The sequence below is a fragment of the Octodon degus genome, unplaced genomic scaffold (genome assembly GCF_000260255.1).
Source record: "Octodon degus isolate 3935 unplaced genomic scaffold, OctDeg1.0 scaffold00256, whole genome shotgun sequence".
In the NCBI taxonomy this organism is placed as follows: Eukaryota; Metazoa; Chordata; class Mammalia; order Rodentia; family Octodontidae; genus Octodon; species Octodon degus.
This window is the reverse complement of record NW_004524832.1, coordinates 1,466,317-1,482,518: the sequence shown is the minus strand read 5'-3', so window position 1 is coordinate 1,482,518 and position 16,202 is coordinate 1,466,317. Positions and strand designations below refer to the sequence as shown.

The window sequence follows — 16,202 nt, the reverse complement described above, 5'->3', positions numbered from 1 at the left end:
GTGTGTGGCCAGCTCAGCCCACCAGGGGGCTGGGCCGGCTGGCATGTGGTGCTGGGGGATTGAACCGCGGTCCCTGATGCCTTGCCAAGCTTGTTCCAAGTAGGTGCTTTAGACCACTGAGCCATCTCTCCAGCCCAGGATTATGGTTTATTATGTATTATTTTCCTGGATTTCTGGGTAGAAAACAAAAATAATATTATCCTACAAATCTATGGAAATCTATTTCAGAAGTCATAATCTTTTCTTAATGTTAATAAACAATGCCATGTCTACTCTTTTGGAGTTGTAAGTTGACTGTTTTCTAAGTCTTTTTCCTTTGTGGTGTCATCTCCCTTGTTAAATGTAAGTGATATTCAATTATCTGCCTTTGACTGGCATCCATCTTCTCTTGGCTGATAATTTTCATTGAATACTTGTTTTCTACCATGTATATTATGTGGTTATCTCTAAAATCTAAAATGCAATTCCTCTTTCTTGAATTTCATTTGTGTTGCCTATACTCCAGCTGCTCACTTTTAATCTTTTGAATGTAATATTTCACATTCTAACTCTGTACCCCCCAAAAATTGTATTTTCCCCATAATGATATCCTTAAGTTCTCCGTCATTCTATCTGCAAATCCTTAGCTTTTAAGTGTTTTCTCTTTTTTATTCTACCTTCAAAACATTGGAGCAATTTAGTGTTTCATCAAATATATGTGATTACCATCTATTTTTCTTTGAAGAATATTTGTGAAAGGTCCTTAACTGAACTCCCTGTCTCTCTTTCAAATGAATCTTGTCAGAGAATTCCTAAACCACAAATCACACCATGTGCTTTCTAGATTAAGAACTTTTAGAGAATAATTATACATAGATATTCCTCATTAAACATCCTACGTGTACAGTGACTTTTCAGACTTAGAACTGAGGTACTATTCAGATGTACACCTTTTTTGGTATAGTTCTATACATCTTGTTTACAGAACTTCACTTTTTTTAGTGTACTTTTCTTATATAGTACAACTTTTGCTGATTGTATTATACATTACTGTATTTTTATATTGTTGTACATTATAAAACTGCTTGTGAGAGTTGTGCAAATAAAAGTAAAGTCATCAAGTTGGAATTGCCTTTGGCTACTACTTTGTTCTGAATATTGCAATATACATACTGTATACGTTTCCTCATTTAGCAACCAATTTAGTTAATGACCTGGTCACAGGACTGGAAAGTAGTCCTTAAAAGAGGAATGTCTATACAAATAATAAACCATTTCATCTAGTCTTCTGGGCCCTCTGCTGTGTAGCTTCACATTATGTTTTCCTTTCAAGTCATTCTTCTCTTCTGTTTATACTTCCCTTTTTCTCAGTCATTGTGACCTTTACCTAAACAATTCTGATTTTCCATATTCTTATCTCCTTTATCCTTCAAGAACTGGCTTCAAATTGCCTTATAGCTGAAAGTAATACTTTCTTCCTAGGATCTCCCAGAGTCCTTTGTTTTGTTTTGTTTTTGTTATTGTACTTAGTATCCTTTCCATTATACTGTAGTTATTTGTATATACGGTACTGGTGGTTACTACATTAGTTAAATTCTTTAAAATCTGGATTTATATCTCATTTTGCTATTTCCTGTGTATGTTACCTGGTACATAGATTATTTCTTACACATATTTATAAGTAAAAAATATATGGAAAGAGCTATTTTGTTGTGAAGGTATTTCTTAGTTCAGAAAAGATCAAAATTTTAAGGATACTTATAGTCTAGAAACAAAAAGGCCAGGCATTTCATCAGATTTACAAAAATATGCTTTAAGTTGGATCACTGAACAAACCTAACCTTTAAAGCTATCTAGAGTGTAGACTTAGCAGTATGTTCCTATAAGCAGTAAGACAAATGGTTTTCTTCAGTATTTTTACAATATGTAGCTCACAGTTTACTCATTTATCTCTTAACAGTTTGTTTTAGATCTTGATTTTTAAATGTTTCTTGAATGGTTCCATTTTTTGTACTTTTGCTGATTATGTTTTATTTTTATTTGTTTTCTATTTGTGTTGGTAAAACTTGCATTTCAGAAATGTTTTGTATTGCAGGTGTCCTGGTCAGATATAGGCGGACTGGAGACTATCAAACTGAAGTTGAAACAAGCTGTGGAATGGCCCTTGAAACATCCAGAGTCTTTCATCCGAATGGGTATTCAGCCACCTAAAGGAGTTCTCTTGTATGGACCACCTGGATGCTCTAAAACAATGATAGCAAAGGCCTTGGCCAACGAGAGTGGGCTGAATTTTTTGTCTATAAAGGTAGGATGTTAGCTTTTTTTATGACTACTCTTTCTCTCAGTTTTTTGTCCTTACTCCCAGTAGTTGATTTCACCTTCTCTCCCCTCCCCTCCCTCCCTTCCCGTCCTGTCCCCTTCCTTATCCTCTTCCTCCCCTCCCCTCCCATCTCTCCTACTCTCCTCCCGTCATTTCTTCTTCCCATTCATTTTTATTCGTTCATTGTGCTGGGTATTGAACCCAGGGAGTGCTGAGCTATATTCTCAGCTAACCCTTCTTCCTATTTTAAGTTTTTATATATTTTTTGAGACAAGGTACCTAGGTTTCCCAGGCTGACCTCAGATTTGCAGTCTTCCAGCCACAGCCTCTTGAGTTACTGGGAACTACAGGTATGTGCCACTATGCCTTGCAAGAACAGTTTATTTTTATTTAATGTGAAGTAGATGACAATAAAGTATGAAGATATGAGAGATAAGAGATAAATTGGTGCATATGGTCACCAAATCGTAGTAGACTTTTTTTTTTTTTAAATGTATTTAATACAGGGTCTACAGGGTTTCACTACATAGACCTAACTCATAGTGATCCTCCTGTTTTCAGCCTTCCAAGTGCCTGGATTACAGGCGCATGTCACCTCTCCTAGTCTCTCAGCATGCGCTGGAGTGGAGGCAGGGCCAGCAAGGCAAGGAGGGGATTGAACCCAGGTCCCAGTGCCTGCTGAGCTATCTGGCTGGCCCTTGACATTTTTTTTTTTAATTAAAGTTTCTTGATTATGAAAAAACTCCCTAACACATTTACGATGTTAATTACATCTAATGCGTAACATAAAGTATGATAGAAGACTAAAACACTCTTTCTGTATGTTTGTGGAAGAACCCTATATTTCTACTGTGCCATTGTTTTTCAGAAAAAGAATGCAAAGAGGGCTGGCCCAATAGCTCATTGGACTAAAGTATCTGCTTAGGCAGGACAGGGGTCAGGGCTTGATCGCCGACATGACATGTGGGCACCACCCCCGGTGTGCACTGAGAGGGTGATTGAGACTGGGCATGGTGGCGCACACCTATAATCCCAGTGCTTGGGAGGCTGAAAACAGGAGGATCACTATGAGTTAGATCTATGTAGTGAGACCATGTAGACCCTGTACTAAATACATTAAAAAAAAGAAAAGAATTAAAAGAAAAAAATATATACTATATAAATATAGATAAACATCCCATATATGTGATGTATATATTTGCAAATTCACTTCTAGTATGTGTATATGAGTGTGTTTTGTGCAGACTGCAGAATTCGACATATGCTTAAATTTAGATTATCCATATTTTACAATTGAAATTTCATTTTTTGTTTTTTGTTTCTGTCTGGAGTGCAGGCAGTTGATAAATTGCCTTTGAATAGCTAGACTGCTTTACATTTTGAACTGTCAGTGATTCTGGAAGAAGACAGAAAGTTCTTTATTAGAAATTTTGATGAGGAAAGAAATATATGGGTTTAGTGTTATCTTTGACTTTGTGAAAAAAATTTTTTCTGTATGCTTGTCTCAGGAATAATATTGAAATTTGCCATTTTGTCTGAAAAATTTATTCAAAACAGTGTACAGTTCAAAATTATTACTATTATTTATCTGATTTACTTTTTTTGGTCAAAGATAGAAGATAATCTGAATTTGTAAAGGTCCTGGTACATCTTTAGGCTCCTGATTTTAAGTTATATAAGTCACAGAGCTTCTGTGTTGCAGAGCCTGCATGAAAAACTATGTAGATACTTCCTTTATATTTAGAGTGCTTTAAGATTAGTTGCTAAAATTACATTATAGGGATATGGAAGTTAACTAACTGATTTAAAGTTGAAGTGCTGATGGGACTGAAATTTAACTTTTAACCACTATATTATATTCTCTTATGTTTTCCTTTTGTTAATTTTTTATACTTAAAACCTAGTATGCAAGGCTGTTTTTCATTAATTGGACCAAGTTACTGGGGAGAAGTTAGTTTAGTGGAAAGATGCTTCTAGTAGACAGTTTGAAAGAAAATTTTATTTTTCTAGACAAACTGTACAAAATATCATAACCGGTAGAAATTGAGTTCATAGGAAGGAGTAATAATCACTGCCAAAGAAATAGAAAATTAATAGATGAAATACAAGTGCCTAAGAAAAGACTGGTAGTTGAATAATGTAGTAATTGAAATGTCCCTATAATATATGCTTTTGAGATTGTCAAAATAAAAGGAATCTGAGCTGGGATTCACTGTAGCACTTTTTCATCTCAAACAAGTTTTCTATGTGTATTATTTTATTTTTATTTTAATTATTTTTTGTTGTACCAGGGATTGAACTCAGGACCTTGCACTTGCCAGGCTATGTGTATTATTTCATATGTAGCAGGACATAAATATCTGACCAGTACTCTTCAAAACTGTCAAGATGATCAAAACAAAGTCTGAGAAATTGTCATAGCCAAGTAGAACTCAAAGAGGACATATAACTAAGCACACTGTGGAGATATCTTAGATAGGATCTTTTTAAAAAAAAAAAAAAAAAAAAAAAAAAAAGACTTTAAAAAAAAGAAATTTGAATAAACTATGAACTTTAGTTAAAAATGTATCAATCTTGGTTTGTCAGTTATAACAATGTATCTTTCTTACGTTTATAGGGAAAACAATTTATAGAGGTGGTTGGAAGTTGGAATGTTGTAGTTGTTTGTAATATCTGCTCAATTCTTCTGTAAATCTTATAAAGCATTAATTAAATAAAAGTTTGAGGGCAGTGTCATAGATCCAGGCATATATAGGCATTCAGTGATGTAAGTTAAAAAGGTCAATTTACGACATCTGAACTGCAGTGAACAGCATGTTTGAGTGGATTACAAAGTAGGAGATCGTGGGGAGGGGTGGATTCCTGAGTTTTAGAGAAAGGAGAGCTCTCATTTTCATTTGTCTGTCCATAATGATAGTGCAGAGTTACTGAGACATGCCTTAAGAATAACTTGCACATGAGTTAGGGGTTACCCTGAGTGTGCCTGTAGTTCTCAGTTGAAGCTTATAAAGGTGTGTGTTAGTTCTGGCTTCAAATCCAGACCCCAACTCAGTTAGTGCTTTGACTAGTTTTTCTTACACTCGGTGCAGCTTTTAATGTGGAGTCTTGACAGGCTCAGTGTTCAGTTTAGGCCTTTTATGGATCCTAACTCTGTATTTTCCTTCTGTAGATTTATTACTATTTTGGAACATTTAGAGTTTCTATTTAATTTTATTTAGGTTTTTAACTTTGAAAATTCTCTTAGCTCCTCTAACTAATATTGTCTTATGTATCTTATGTACTTTTAAATTGCCAATTATTAGCATCAGTGATCAATAAAATTAATAGTGTCACTATTTAAATGGCTATTAAGAAATAACTAATGGTCTCCTATAATTTTGAGACAGGTGGAACAATTAATGAGCCAATGTCAGTTTCATTGAAGTTATTTGGAAGTTAGCTTGGATTACTTAAATTTGGCATAATTTTTACAGTGTGTATACACTGGCATGTTGAAGATGGCACAGCATATAATTTAGACTATATATGACAATAAAAGATTCTTTTTAAAAAATTTAAAAATTTGTTTATTTATTTGGTACAGGGTCTCCCTATGCAGTTTGGCCTTGTGATCCTCTTGTCTCAGAATCCCCAGGGCTGGGATTACAGGTGTGTGCCACCATTCCTGGTTTTGGGGCTGCCCAGCATACCCAGAGTTCTGGGGCCGGTATGGCATGTGGTACTTGGGATCGAATCTGGGTCCTTGTACTTGCCAGGCAGGTACTTAGATTGCCAAGCTATCTCTTCAGCCCGTGATTCTTTTTTTCACCTGGGCTTATATCAGTAGGTAAAGCTAATATATATAGAGAGGTGATGTGAAAATATTCCATACATTTAGCCAAAAGTGAGAAACAGTGATAAAACCTATAGTAGTAAAATCTTTGGCATTTGGAATCTAAAAAGACTTAGAGAACAATGCTTTTTAATTAATTAAATAATTAATTAATTAATTTTATACAGGTTCTCACTGTGCAGTTCAGACTTGTAGTGAGCCTCCTGTCTCAGCCTGCCCAGTGCTGGGTTGCAGGCGTGCAGGGTGCAGCCAGTGTTCTGGTACAGGCATGTTGTACAGTAACAGGGATTAAACTTGGGGCCTTGTGCTTGCCAGGCAGGCACTTAGACTGCTGAGCTATCTCTCTAGCCCGAGAACAGTGATTTTAGTCTTACAAGAAATCTGACAGAGAGCAGCAGGTTGCTTTGTTTTATTTTTTTGCTGATAGAGAGAAACTGGCTGTTTTTTAACCTTAACTTTTGATAGAAATTATAGTTGGAATAAATATCATGTCTGTTACTTTCACACTGTAAATTTTTATCACTAGAACTGAAAAATTATGCCAAACTCTGTACATGGCAAACAAATAATATAGTACATTAAGTGGTAAGACATATGGCTGAAACAATTAATGTAATGAAATGTGTAGCATTTAGAATCTTCCGGGTGTATTCCTTTGTCGTTATGGCACTCCGGATTGAACCCAGGGCGTTTACACAGAGCTATATTCCTAGAAAACCCTCCTCCTCCCACTTTCCTTTGAGACAGGCTCTTGCTAAGGTGACAGGCTGGGCTTGAATTTGTAATTCTTTTGTCTCACTGTTTTAGAATGCTGGGATTGCATGTTTGAGACAACATACCTGACTTTAGAATTTGCAGTTGTTGAGTTTTGATTATATGTGAGAAGGGAAAGAAATAGAGATGTGTACAAGGTGAATAAAATTTTTCTTTCAATGATTGGTAGATGGAAATATCCTAATTCTGGGAGGAGGAGAACATTACAGGTAAAGAAAAAATACAGAATTGTGATTTAGTCATATTGCTTTTGTGGGACAAAGTGGTAGATATGGTTGAAAGACAGATGCATTTATAGATTTGTAACTCAAGAGAGTGCCATTCCTAGAATGAAAACATGGAAATTGAGAACTATTATTTGAGGTTCTGCAGAGAAGTTAGTGAAGGAGATTGCAAGCAGTGAGAGTAATCTTCAGTAACAGGTGGGCGTTCATAAGCATTAGTATGCATATACTTGCACACTTTACAGCTTGCTTGCTTGCTTGACAACTTCCTGCAATGGAAGTTCCGAAGAAACATCATTTTTTTCTAAATAAATTGTGGGGGAGTTCTGTATTACTTTTTTTTTTTGAGAGAAACAGTTTAAATTGTCTTTTCTGTCAGCCTTTCTTGCTTAAAGCTTTTTTACTTGTGGTAGCCTTATTTCAAACTCCTTAAAGTACTGATGGTGGAGTTTTGAATACTTTTCAAGATATATATATATATATATATATATGGTTTATATGAGCATATTCTGTAACATTTAACCACAGTTAACTCTGAGGTTAGCTTGCCTTCCCCAGACATATTAGGACTTATAAAACTTGATTTGAATTGTAATAGTCCAAATTACCAGGCCTGGTGTCAGATACATTTAAAAAGAACCCTTGGGAAGACTGGAGGAAAAAAAGCTAGTGATGATGACAGAAGAAAAAATTTAAGAGTGGGGTATAAATATTATATACTTGAATTTGTGACTGATATGCTGTAAAACGTAGGTTAACCAACTAGCTGGACAAATGTTTTAACCATTTATGATATTTTTATTGTTTTATAACCTGAGCTCTAGAAATCTTAGCCATGGTAATAACATTATGCCTAAATAAGCCAATTTATGATAATTATGATTTTGTTTTATTGTTTTGGTACTGGGAATTGAACTCAGAACCTTGCACTTGGCAGGCAGTGTTTGTGCCACTGAGCTATATTCTTGACCCTCCTGGAAGATTTTCTTGCTCATTCTTACCACGAAAGCAGTCTGTTTAGAAGGCAACATATGGCAACTATAACATACTGTAGTTATTTGGTAAGTGAAATTGGAAAAGAAATAACTTACCTGGTCCTGTCAACTTAATTAATCTAGGGATTTAGGTATTATTTTTATGGAGTTTAATGATTTAAGAGTCTTGTGGGATTGATAGGCTCTATTATACTTCATCTAAGCCATATAGTCAGATATAAGTGAGCCCTTCCTTTGTGAATATTAGTAAAGTTCTTAGTTTGAAAGTAACCCTTACTGTAATCTACTTAGAATAACATCTTTGCCACTTGGTGTGTTCACCTCAGTACCTTTGAATTAAAATTGCCCTGCTCGCCCTTCTTCCTTTTTCTTACCTTCTATTTCTTTTCTTTCTTTTTTCTTTCTGTATTTTGTGCAGGGTCTATGGTGTCTCACTACGTAGATTGGACTCATAGTGATTCTCCTATTTTCAGCCTCCCAAGTGCTAGGATCATAGGTGTGCACCACCATGCCCAGTCTCAATCGTAGTCTCAGTGTACCCTGCAGGCAGGGCCAGCATGGCAGGCCAGGGATCTAACCCTGGCCACTGTGCTCTGCCTCAGCAGGTGCTTTAGTCTGCTGAGCTATCAGACTGGCCCTTATTTCTTTTCTTTTGTACTTGGAATTGAACCCAGGCATGCTGAACCAATGAACTACATCCCCAGTCCTTTTTATTTTTTGATACAAGGTTTTAATAAATTCCACAGGTAGGCTTGAATTTACCATCTTTCTGCCTTAGCCTCCAAAGTAGCTAAGGACTATAAGCATATGCCACTGTGCCCAATTATGTCATATAATCTTAAGGGGACAGGATTTTTTTTTTTTTTTTTTTTGGTGGTACTGGAGATTGAACTCAGGACCCTGTACTTGCCAGGCAGGTGCTTATTCTACTGAGCTATCTCCGTGGCCTTTTTTTTTTGTTTTTTTAAGAGTTTGGAGAAAACAGGACAACATAATTTTTAGAAATAATACTGATTTGGAAACCAAAATCCTTCATTATTATCATAAATGCTATTTTACATACTCTAGGACTTTTGGCATATTGCTCACTTTTGTTGCCCATGTTTGCTTTAAATTTTAAGTGAGGCTAAGTTACAGTAAATTATTTCTAAAGCTCTTCAACTAAGAACATTCTGTGATTAGTTCATGAACCTTACATTTTTAACTTTGCTATCTTTTGTGTCTGATGGGCAGTTCATCTGTCAGTATATCAGGGAAAAGATTTAGAATTCAGTTCTCCCATTAATAATCTGTGTGACTTTGGGCAAATAGCTTCATTTCTTTGTACTTATTTTTTTTAAAGTAAAGGCATGAAGGCATGATAAAAATGTATAACTCAAGAGTACTGTTACAAGCAATAAGAAGAAATTGTTTTCTTTTTTGTTTTTATTCTGACAAAATACCCAAAACAGGTTCACTTACAAAGAAAAGAGGCTTATTTATTGTTGTGGTCAGGGTTTACAAGGGAATACAGGACACATAGTTTATAGGATTACTTTATACTATTCACTCAAGAGTCAAATGCAGAAAAGTGTAGGAGATCTGCCCAGACACTAGAGACCCAAATAATCCAGCTGAAGGCCTGAATCCCACAGCAATATCCTACACAAGTCCAGCTGGAGACCTAGAGCCCATGTCAATGTCCTCCATGAGTCCAGCTGGAGACCTAGAGCCATGACAATAGCCTGTGCAAGTTTATATCAAGTATCCTCACAGGGAAGGCCCAAAGGTCAGCAGTAGAAGCTAGAAAGTCTATGCCAGTAGGATGAAGGATCTGTGCCAGCAGGCTTAGGGATAGGCACTGAGCTAGAAAGTGACTCTCAAAGTAAAGACCAGAGCTCCCTCAAAGAGAACCACTGCTATCCTCAGCAAAAGCAGGGTTCTGAGCTCCTGTGATTTCCTATCAGCAAAACCAGCACAACAAGCTTTTCCAGGAGAATCAAGAGTGTACCATCTTCCCTTCCAGTTCTCTTTTTATACTGTTGGTAACAATCCTCAGGTGGACCCTCTTTACCCAGTGTCATGCTGATTCAGTTCTGCTGCGTATTACAAGTTGACTATTGATCAATCCACATTTATCTTACAGTTTTGGAGGTTAATAATCCTAAGATTAGGTGACTGTTGGTTTGACCTCTGGTGAGAGTGTAATGATGGATGACATCTTGGTATCAGTGCATATAGGAGTAAGAGAGTACATCATAAAACAGGAAGCCATAGGGTGATTTAGAGGCTGGGTTACCTTTTGTAACACAATAACTCACCCTCCCAGAAAGCTCAGGGATCCCCCAAGGAAATACCGTAGTTCCTTCTAAAGGCTGCTCCATTGGTTACCTAAGAACCTCCCACCAAGCCCCAGCTCTTGTTTAGTTTTTGTTCGTAGTGTGTGTTTATAGTACAAAATAATCACATTCATTTTGAGGAATTGTTGTGTACATATGTTGCATCTCAATAGCTTTTTTTAGACCCCAGCTCTTAAAGGTCCCTCCATCTTAGCATGTCCACAATGAACTAAGCTCCCCACACATAAAGCCCTTGGTGGACACACTCAAGGCATAACCAAACCATAGCAGGAATAATTCACATAAAGCATTTTGGAAGATTTCAGAAAATTAGCTCATGCTAATTATTGCTTCCTTGTTTTTAAGAAATGGATATATGTATTTGACCAAATCTGAAATAAAAATGTTTGAACAAAATTGGACCGAGAAGTATGGCAATACAGTTTTAATCTCTGTCTCCTAATGGGAGAGTAAAATGTACAGTATAACTTTGAAACTGAATGTAAACTCTGTACTAATCACAGTAAAGATTTTATTTTTGGGTAGCTTAAACTTCAGACTGAAAAGAACCAATCTCTCTTCTTACTAAAATTGCTGTGAGATTTCAAATTCTAGACCACTGTAAAAACATTTACACAGATTACATTTTGTAGGCCACCTATCCTTGGGAAGCTCATCAGTGTATAGTCCCATAGCAAGTGACATGTTTTGTAGGTGTTCTTATAGTTGCGTGCTGTTTTTTACATTTTCAACGAAGTATTAAGTACTTTTTGCCCGTACATTGGATTTTTAAATTATATTAATATTTCTATTAACACTCAGCAGCACTTAGCAGAGAAATGATCATGAAATGACTAATTTTGTACTTTGCAAAATCGATTTTTTAAAGAACTGCAGTCTAAAGAGAACAATGACTACTTCTCTATATTTTATAACTTTTTTCCTTCAGTTAAGCTGATAACTAGAGAATATCATCTATATCTTATTTACATATACCTAGTAATCCCTGGCCAAATCTTCCTTTAGTTGAATATACTTCGTAACTTTCTATTCCTTGATGATTCATAGATTTCAGTCAAATATTAAAGTAGTATCCTAAGTGAGAGAAAATATTTTAAAACATTACCTTTTATGTATCTGTGTCCTAATTGGCTTCAAGGTCTATATTTTAGGCTATGTGTAATATATTACTTTGAAATAGTTTTTAAAAAGGATTAATTATCTTGGAGTAATAAAAAATCAAGCAGAAAGATAGGACTGGCATTACTTAGTTCCTATATTGATGCTATTAGATACTTTATGTTAATTGAGCATGGTGAATGACAGTATCCTTGGAGAAGCTGGATCTTATTGATCTGAACTTTGAGATACTCTTCTTATTCATTTATTTTTTATTTTTTTTTTCTTTTTCTTTTAACTGTGATGTTCCAACCTACTGTGTTCTTTGTCCTTTGTTACTAAGTTACTGTGTTTCAGTATTTTTGAGTTACCTATTCTGGAGGTTCAGGCTTTCGTAACAGAATACAGTGCACTGACTAACTTACACAGCACTTGTCTCTTTCTCACAGTTCCAGAGGCTTGGAATTCCAAGATGTAGGTGCTTCAGATCTTGTGTGTGGTTTTTAGCCAGTTTCCTCTTGTAGTGACTATCAGAGAAATAGAATAAATTCTTCGTTTCATCTTAGAAAGGCACTAATCCCTTCCAGGGCAGCACCAGACCCAGTTTTACTTTTCCCTGACTGTACTTTTTAATACCATAGTGAGTTAAAATTTCAGTGTATTAATCTTGTGAGGACACATTCGATGTATAGCAGCAGTATATAAAAACTGTTAAATTTATCTTGTTTTCATAAGGCAACTTACAATTTTGAAAGACTGTCTTACGCTCATTATTTTTGACATTCTTTGTGTGTTTTATATCCCTCCTCCAATAATTCTAATACTGCTTTATGTCCCATAATAGTTAAGGCCTCTTCATTTCACTTAAAATTTAAAAAAATTTAAAGAAAAAGTACTTGAGCACTTAAGATTTGTTTTAAATTTTTATTTATTTATTTATTTATTTATTTATTTATTTATTTATTTGGTACAGTGTCTCCCTGTGCAGCCTGGACTCATAGTGATCCTACTACCTCCCTGAGTGTGGGCTGGTATATGGCATTCATGTTTTGAGTCACTTTGGTTAGCTCGTGCAATTCTTTGACTCTTTAAGTTCACCAGTCAACTTGTTTATTAAACCTATTATTTGGTTCTATCATTTTTCAGCACTCCACCTTTTCAGTTTCTGTGAAGCTCTATTCTCTTCCCAGTAGAGAGGGTAGAGTGATGGTGGAGCCTATTCCATGAGCCAGGCTGCTGCTGCAGTCATTGCCAGCTCCCTGCTTTCAGCATCATCCTTTCCTATAATGGCCTGTACAGCTGGACCTTGGGTGTGGTTGTGCCATGATCAGAGACTGATCTGGCTTCTCCTTAGAAACTTTTTAATGCTGGATTTTGGCCCAGTGAGTTTCTCTTTTTGTTTGTTTTCTCATAGCCATTTTTTTTCTTTGGCTCCTAAAGTATCTGCTTTGCCCCGGTGCTCTGTTCAGAGGCTCCCTTCCTTTTTGTCACCCCAAATTGGCCATCATGATCTCTTTCTTGAGGGAAATTTTTTTTTATGAGTTACATTTTTCTGAGAACTGCTATACTATGTTGAAAATCCTTTTTTAATGAATGAACTTATCAAAAGCATCAAAAATAGCAATCTTGAATTATATTCTTTTTTCTCATCTTTATATCCTACTGCCTACAATAAATTTTTTAAAAATCATTTATTTATTTAATACAGAGTCTCACTATGCAGCTCATAGTGATCCTTTTGTTTCAGCCTCCCTAGCAGTGGGATTACAGGCATGCACCATGCATAGTTTTGGTGGCTGGCATGGTACCAGGGATTGAACCCAGGTCCTTGTACTTGCCAGGCAGGCAAGCTATCTCCCCAACTCCTGCCCACAGTAAGTTGATTTTATCTTTTTTAATAGTTTCGTTTTCATCTTCTCATTTTCGTTGCACTGTTTTGCTTTTACATAGTCTTCCTTTCTTACCTTCACTATTTTAAACGTTTCATTACTGGTGTCTGTCTCTGGCCTTACATGTTTCACTAATCTGTCCTTAACATTGTAGGCAGAATCATCTTTCAGCAATATAAATCTGATCTGTTCATTCTGCTAAATACTTCCTGTTGCTTTCAAGGTAAAATCTGAACTCATTTTTGACATTTCTCTTCCTTCCATTTAAAGTAACCTTACTGATTGCTGCAATCTCCTGATATCCTGTGCTTCACTTTTTATCAGTTTTACTTGTGATAACCTTGCATATAATTTGAAAATCAGTAAACTTTCAAGACCTTATGAACTCTTCTGCAATTAAAACGCGTACACTGACATCTATTTTGGCCAATCAGAGACTTTTTTGATTTCTTCCTGGACCAGTATATATTTGACAGTGTGGCATCAATCAACTGAGGACTCAGTTGAAATGTTACATTCTTTCGGAACTTCATTGAATCTAAGTAGTTTTGTCTGTATATTTAAATGGCACCTGAACATGCCTTTATCATAGTATTTTGTCATAGTACTTGTCATATTGTATGCCCATTTTCTTTGTAGTATGGTATTAACTGAAGCTAAACATTATCCAAACCAGTTTGTGTAATTAGTTGATAATGAGTTGGGGCTTGCCTATGTGTTGAATCAGTTAAATTTGTAAAAATTACTATACATTACTTAGGAAATATTTGAACAAATACATAGTATATCCTTTGAATTGTTTGGGCCCATGATTTCTATGGAATAGAGTATTAATCTTATTCAACATAAAGTATGTGCATGCCTGCATGTGTGGGAAAGACGGGAGGGGGAGACAGACAGATAGGCAAAGACAGACTTACATATACATGCATATCTATTGAATTTCACATTATGTAAGGAAGGATGTGAATATAGCCAGATGTTGAGAGGAATGTGAGTATGCTTGAAGTTCCTACAGCCAAGAAAGACATCTGGCATTCATCTCTGAAGGGAATAGTTATGGTTCAGAGGACAGCATTAATTTTTTTAAATATCCCATGACTTAGAGAAATGCCTGTATTTCTTGAGAAAACAGATAGATACACAATAAAAAAGATAAAGTACATCTTCTCATATACTGTCTGATAGCTTAGGTACTTTAGAAGGAAAAAATATTAAAATTCAGAACTAAATAATGCCTAAAAATCCATCTTTACCAATATGCAGCCTGTTATTTGGAGACCAACAAGCTATATAGAGACTCCCTTGGTGAAGGCTGACTAGTAAAAATTAATGGAATTTTATTATTAGAGGTTCATGCCTTCTAACTTTGATACTCCTAACTAAAATTCATGGGTACATGAAAGGAGTAGGAATCCTGTCAGCTGGATGGAGTGGTAAGTGGCAGATATCTGAAAGGTAATGCACACAAACTGTGAAAAGAAACTAGATCATTTGAAGGTTTTTCACAAGGATCTTTATAAAACTTGAGGGTTATGATGTGTGGTTCTGAGACATTACTCTGTAGGTCGTGGCTGTTAGTAGTTGAAAAGAGCTTATTTTTAGCCACGAAACTGTGTACTTAGTGTGTACATGGCAAAGTCATATAAATACAACATTTGCATTGGAACCATTCAAAGGTTGTGAAGTATTGTTATTGGTTACATGTTTCTCATTCCATTTCTTTTGTTTTTCAGGGCTTGTCAAAAAAAATCATAAGAAACCAGAGTTCTTGCTGCTTGTCTTATTGGACTCTCTTTTCTTTTCTTTTCTTTTCTTTTCTTTTCTTTTCTTTTCTTTTCTTTTCTTTCCTTCCCTTTTCTTTTCTTTTCTTTTCTTTTCTTTTCTTTTCTTTTCTTTTCTTTTCTTTTCTTTTCTTTTTTTTGTACTGAGGATCAAACTCTGGCCTTTGTGCTTCCCGGGCAGGCACATAAGCCACTGAACTGTCTCTCTGGCTCTTATTGGTTTACTGATCTCATGGATTTTTTTTTATTCTTATGATTTTTTTCCATAATTTTATTGAGAAATAGCAATGAGACAGTTTCAAATCAAATTGGTAGGACAGTTTCAATAATTAACACATTGCATACATTCTTCCTGGTGTTATTTGCTGTACAAGATGCAGACATGATAGCCTATTTACGAACACTATTAAAACAAATCACTCTATTCATTAAGAGAATGTAACTATATATCTATCCTAACCATTTTGAATGCACAGGTGCAAAATGGACATTCATCAGTATCCCCTTTTTTTCTCTAGTTCCATCATTTGAATTATATAGGTGTGGGAACTCAGCAAAATATTCTAAAAGAGTCCAGTATTCTGTAATAGTATTGGGTCTTCCGCTAACTGGCAATGTCAGAAATTGTTGACCTGAGTCCCCTACAGCTCAACATAACACCATGGCTTTACTTCTTCTACTTTGTTTTTATACTTCTTTACTGAATGGTTAAGATCAAGATAAAGCAAGAGCTATGCAACAAGAATAGTAGCTTTTGGATCTGATAAGGTCAGTGAAATCTCCTCGGGACTTTTCCTGGGATCCTGTACCTCAGATAGTAGATCTTTTGTCAGTGTCAGCCATGTGGATGAGTCACGGCCATTGCTTGGCCAATGTGCTCTCTGTGAAAGCCTGAGAGAATGTTTTCTCTCCATGTGATTCTCCTTAGGCACACTCCACATCATCGATCACTTTCCTCTTTGGCCCCA

The 16,202-nt window shown here is 35.7% G+C and overlaps 1 protein-coding gene across 4 annotated transcripts in view; it reads left to right on the top strand.

Moving 5' to 3' along the window:
* Spata5 (spermatogenesis associated 5) overlaps positions 1-16,202 on the top strand; it is a 344,203-nt gene that overhangs the window by 99,228 nt on the left and 228,773 nt on the right. For all 4 annotated transcript variants that reach the window (XM_004646151.2, XM_023706442.1, XM_023706443.1 and 1 more), the window contains one exon: positions 2,075-2,284. In XM_004646151.2, the coding sequence (XP_004646208.1) occupies positions 2,075-2,284 (210 nt within the window). The remainder of the gene's footprint in view (positions 1-2,074; positions 2,285-16,202) is intronic.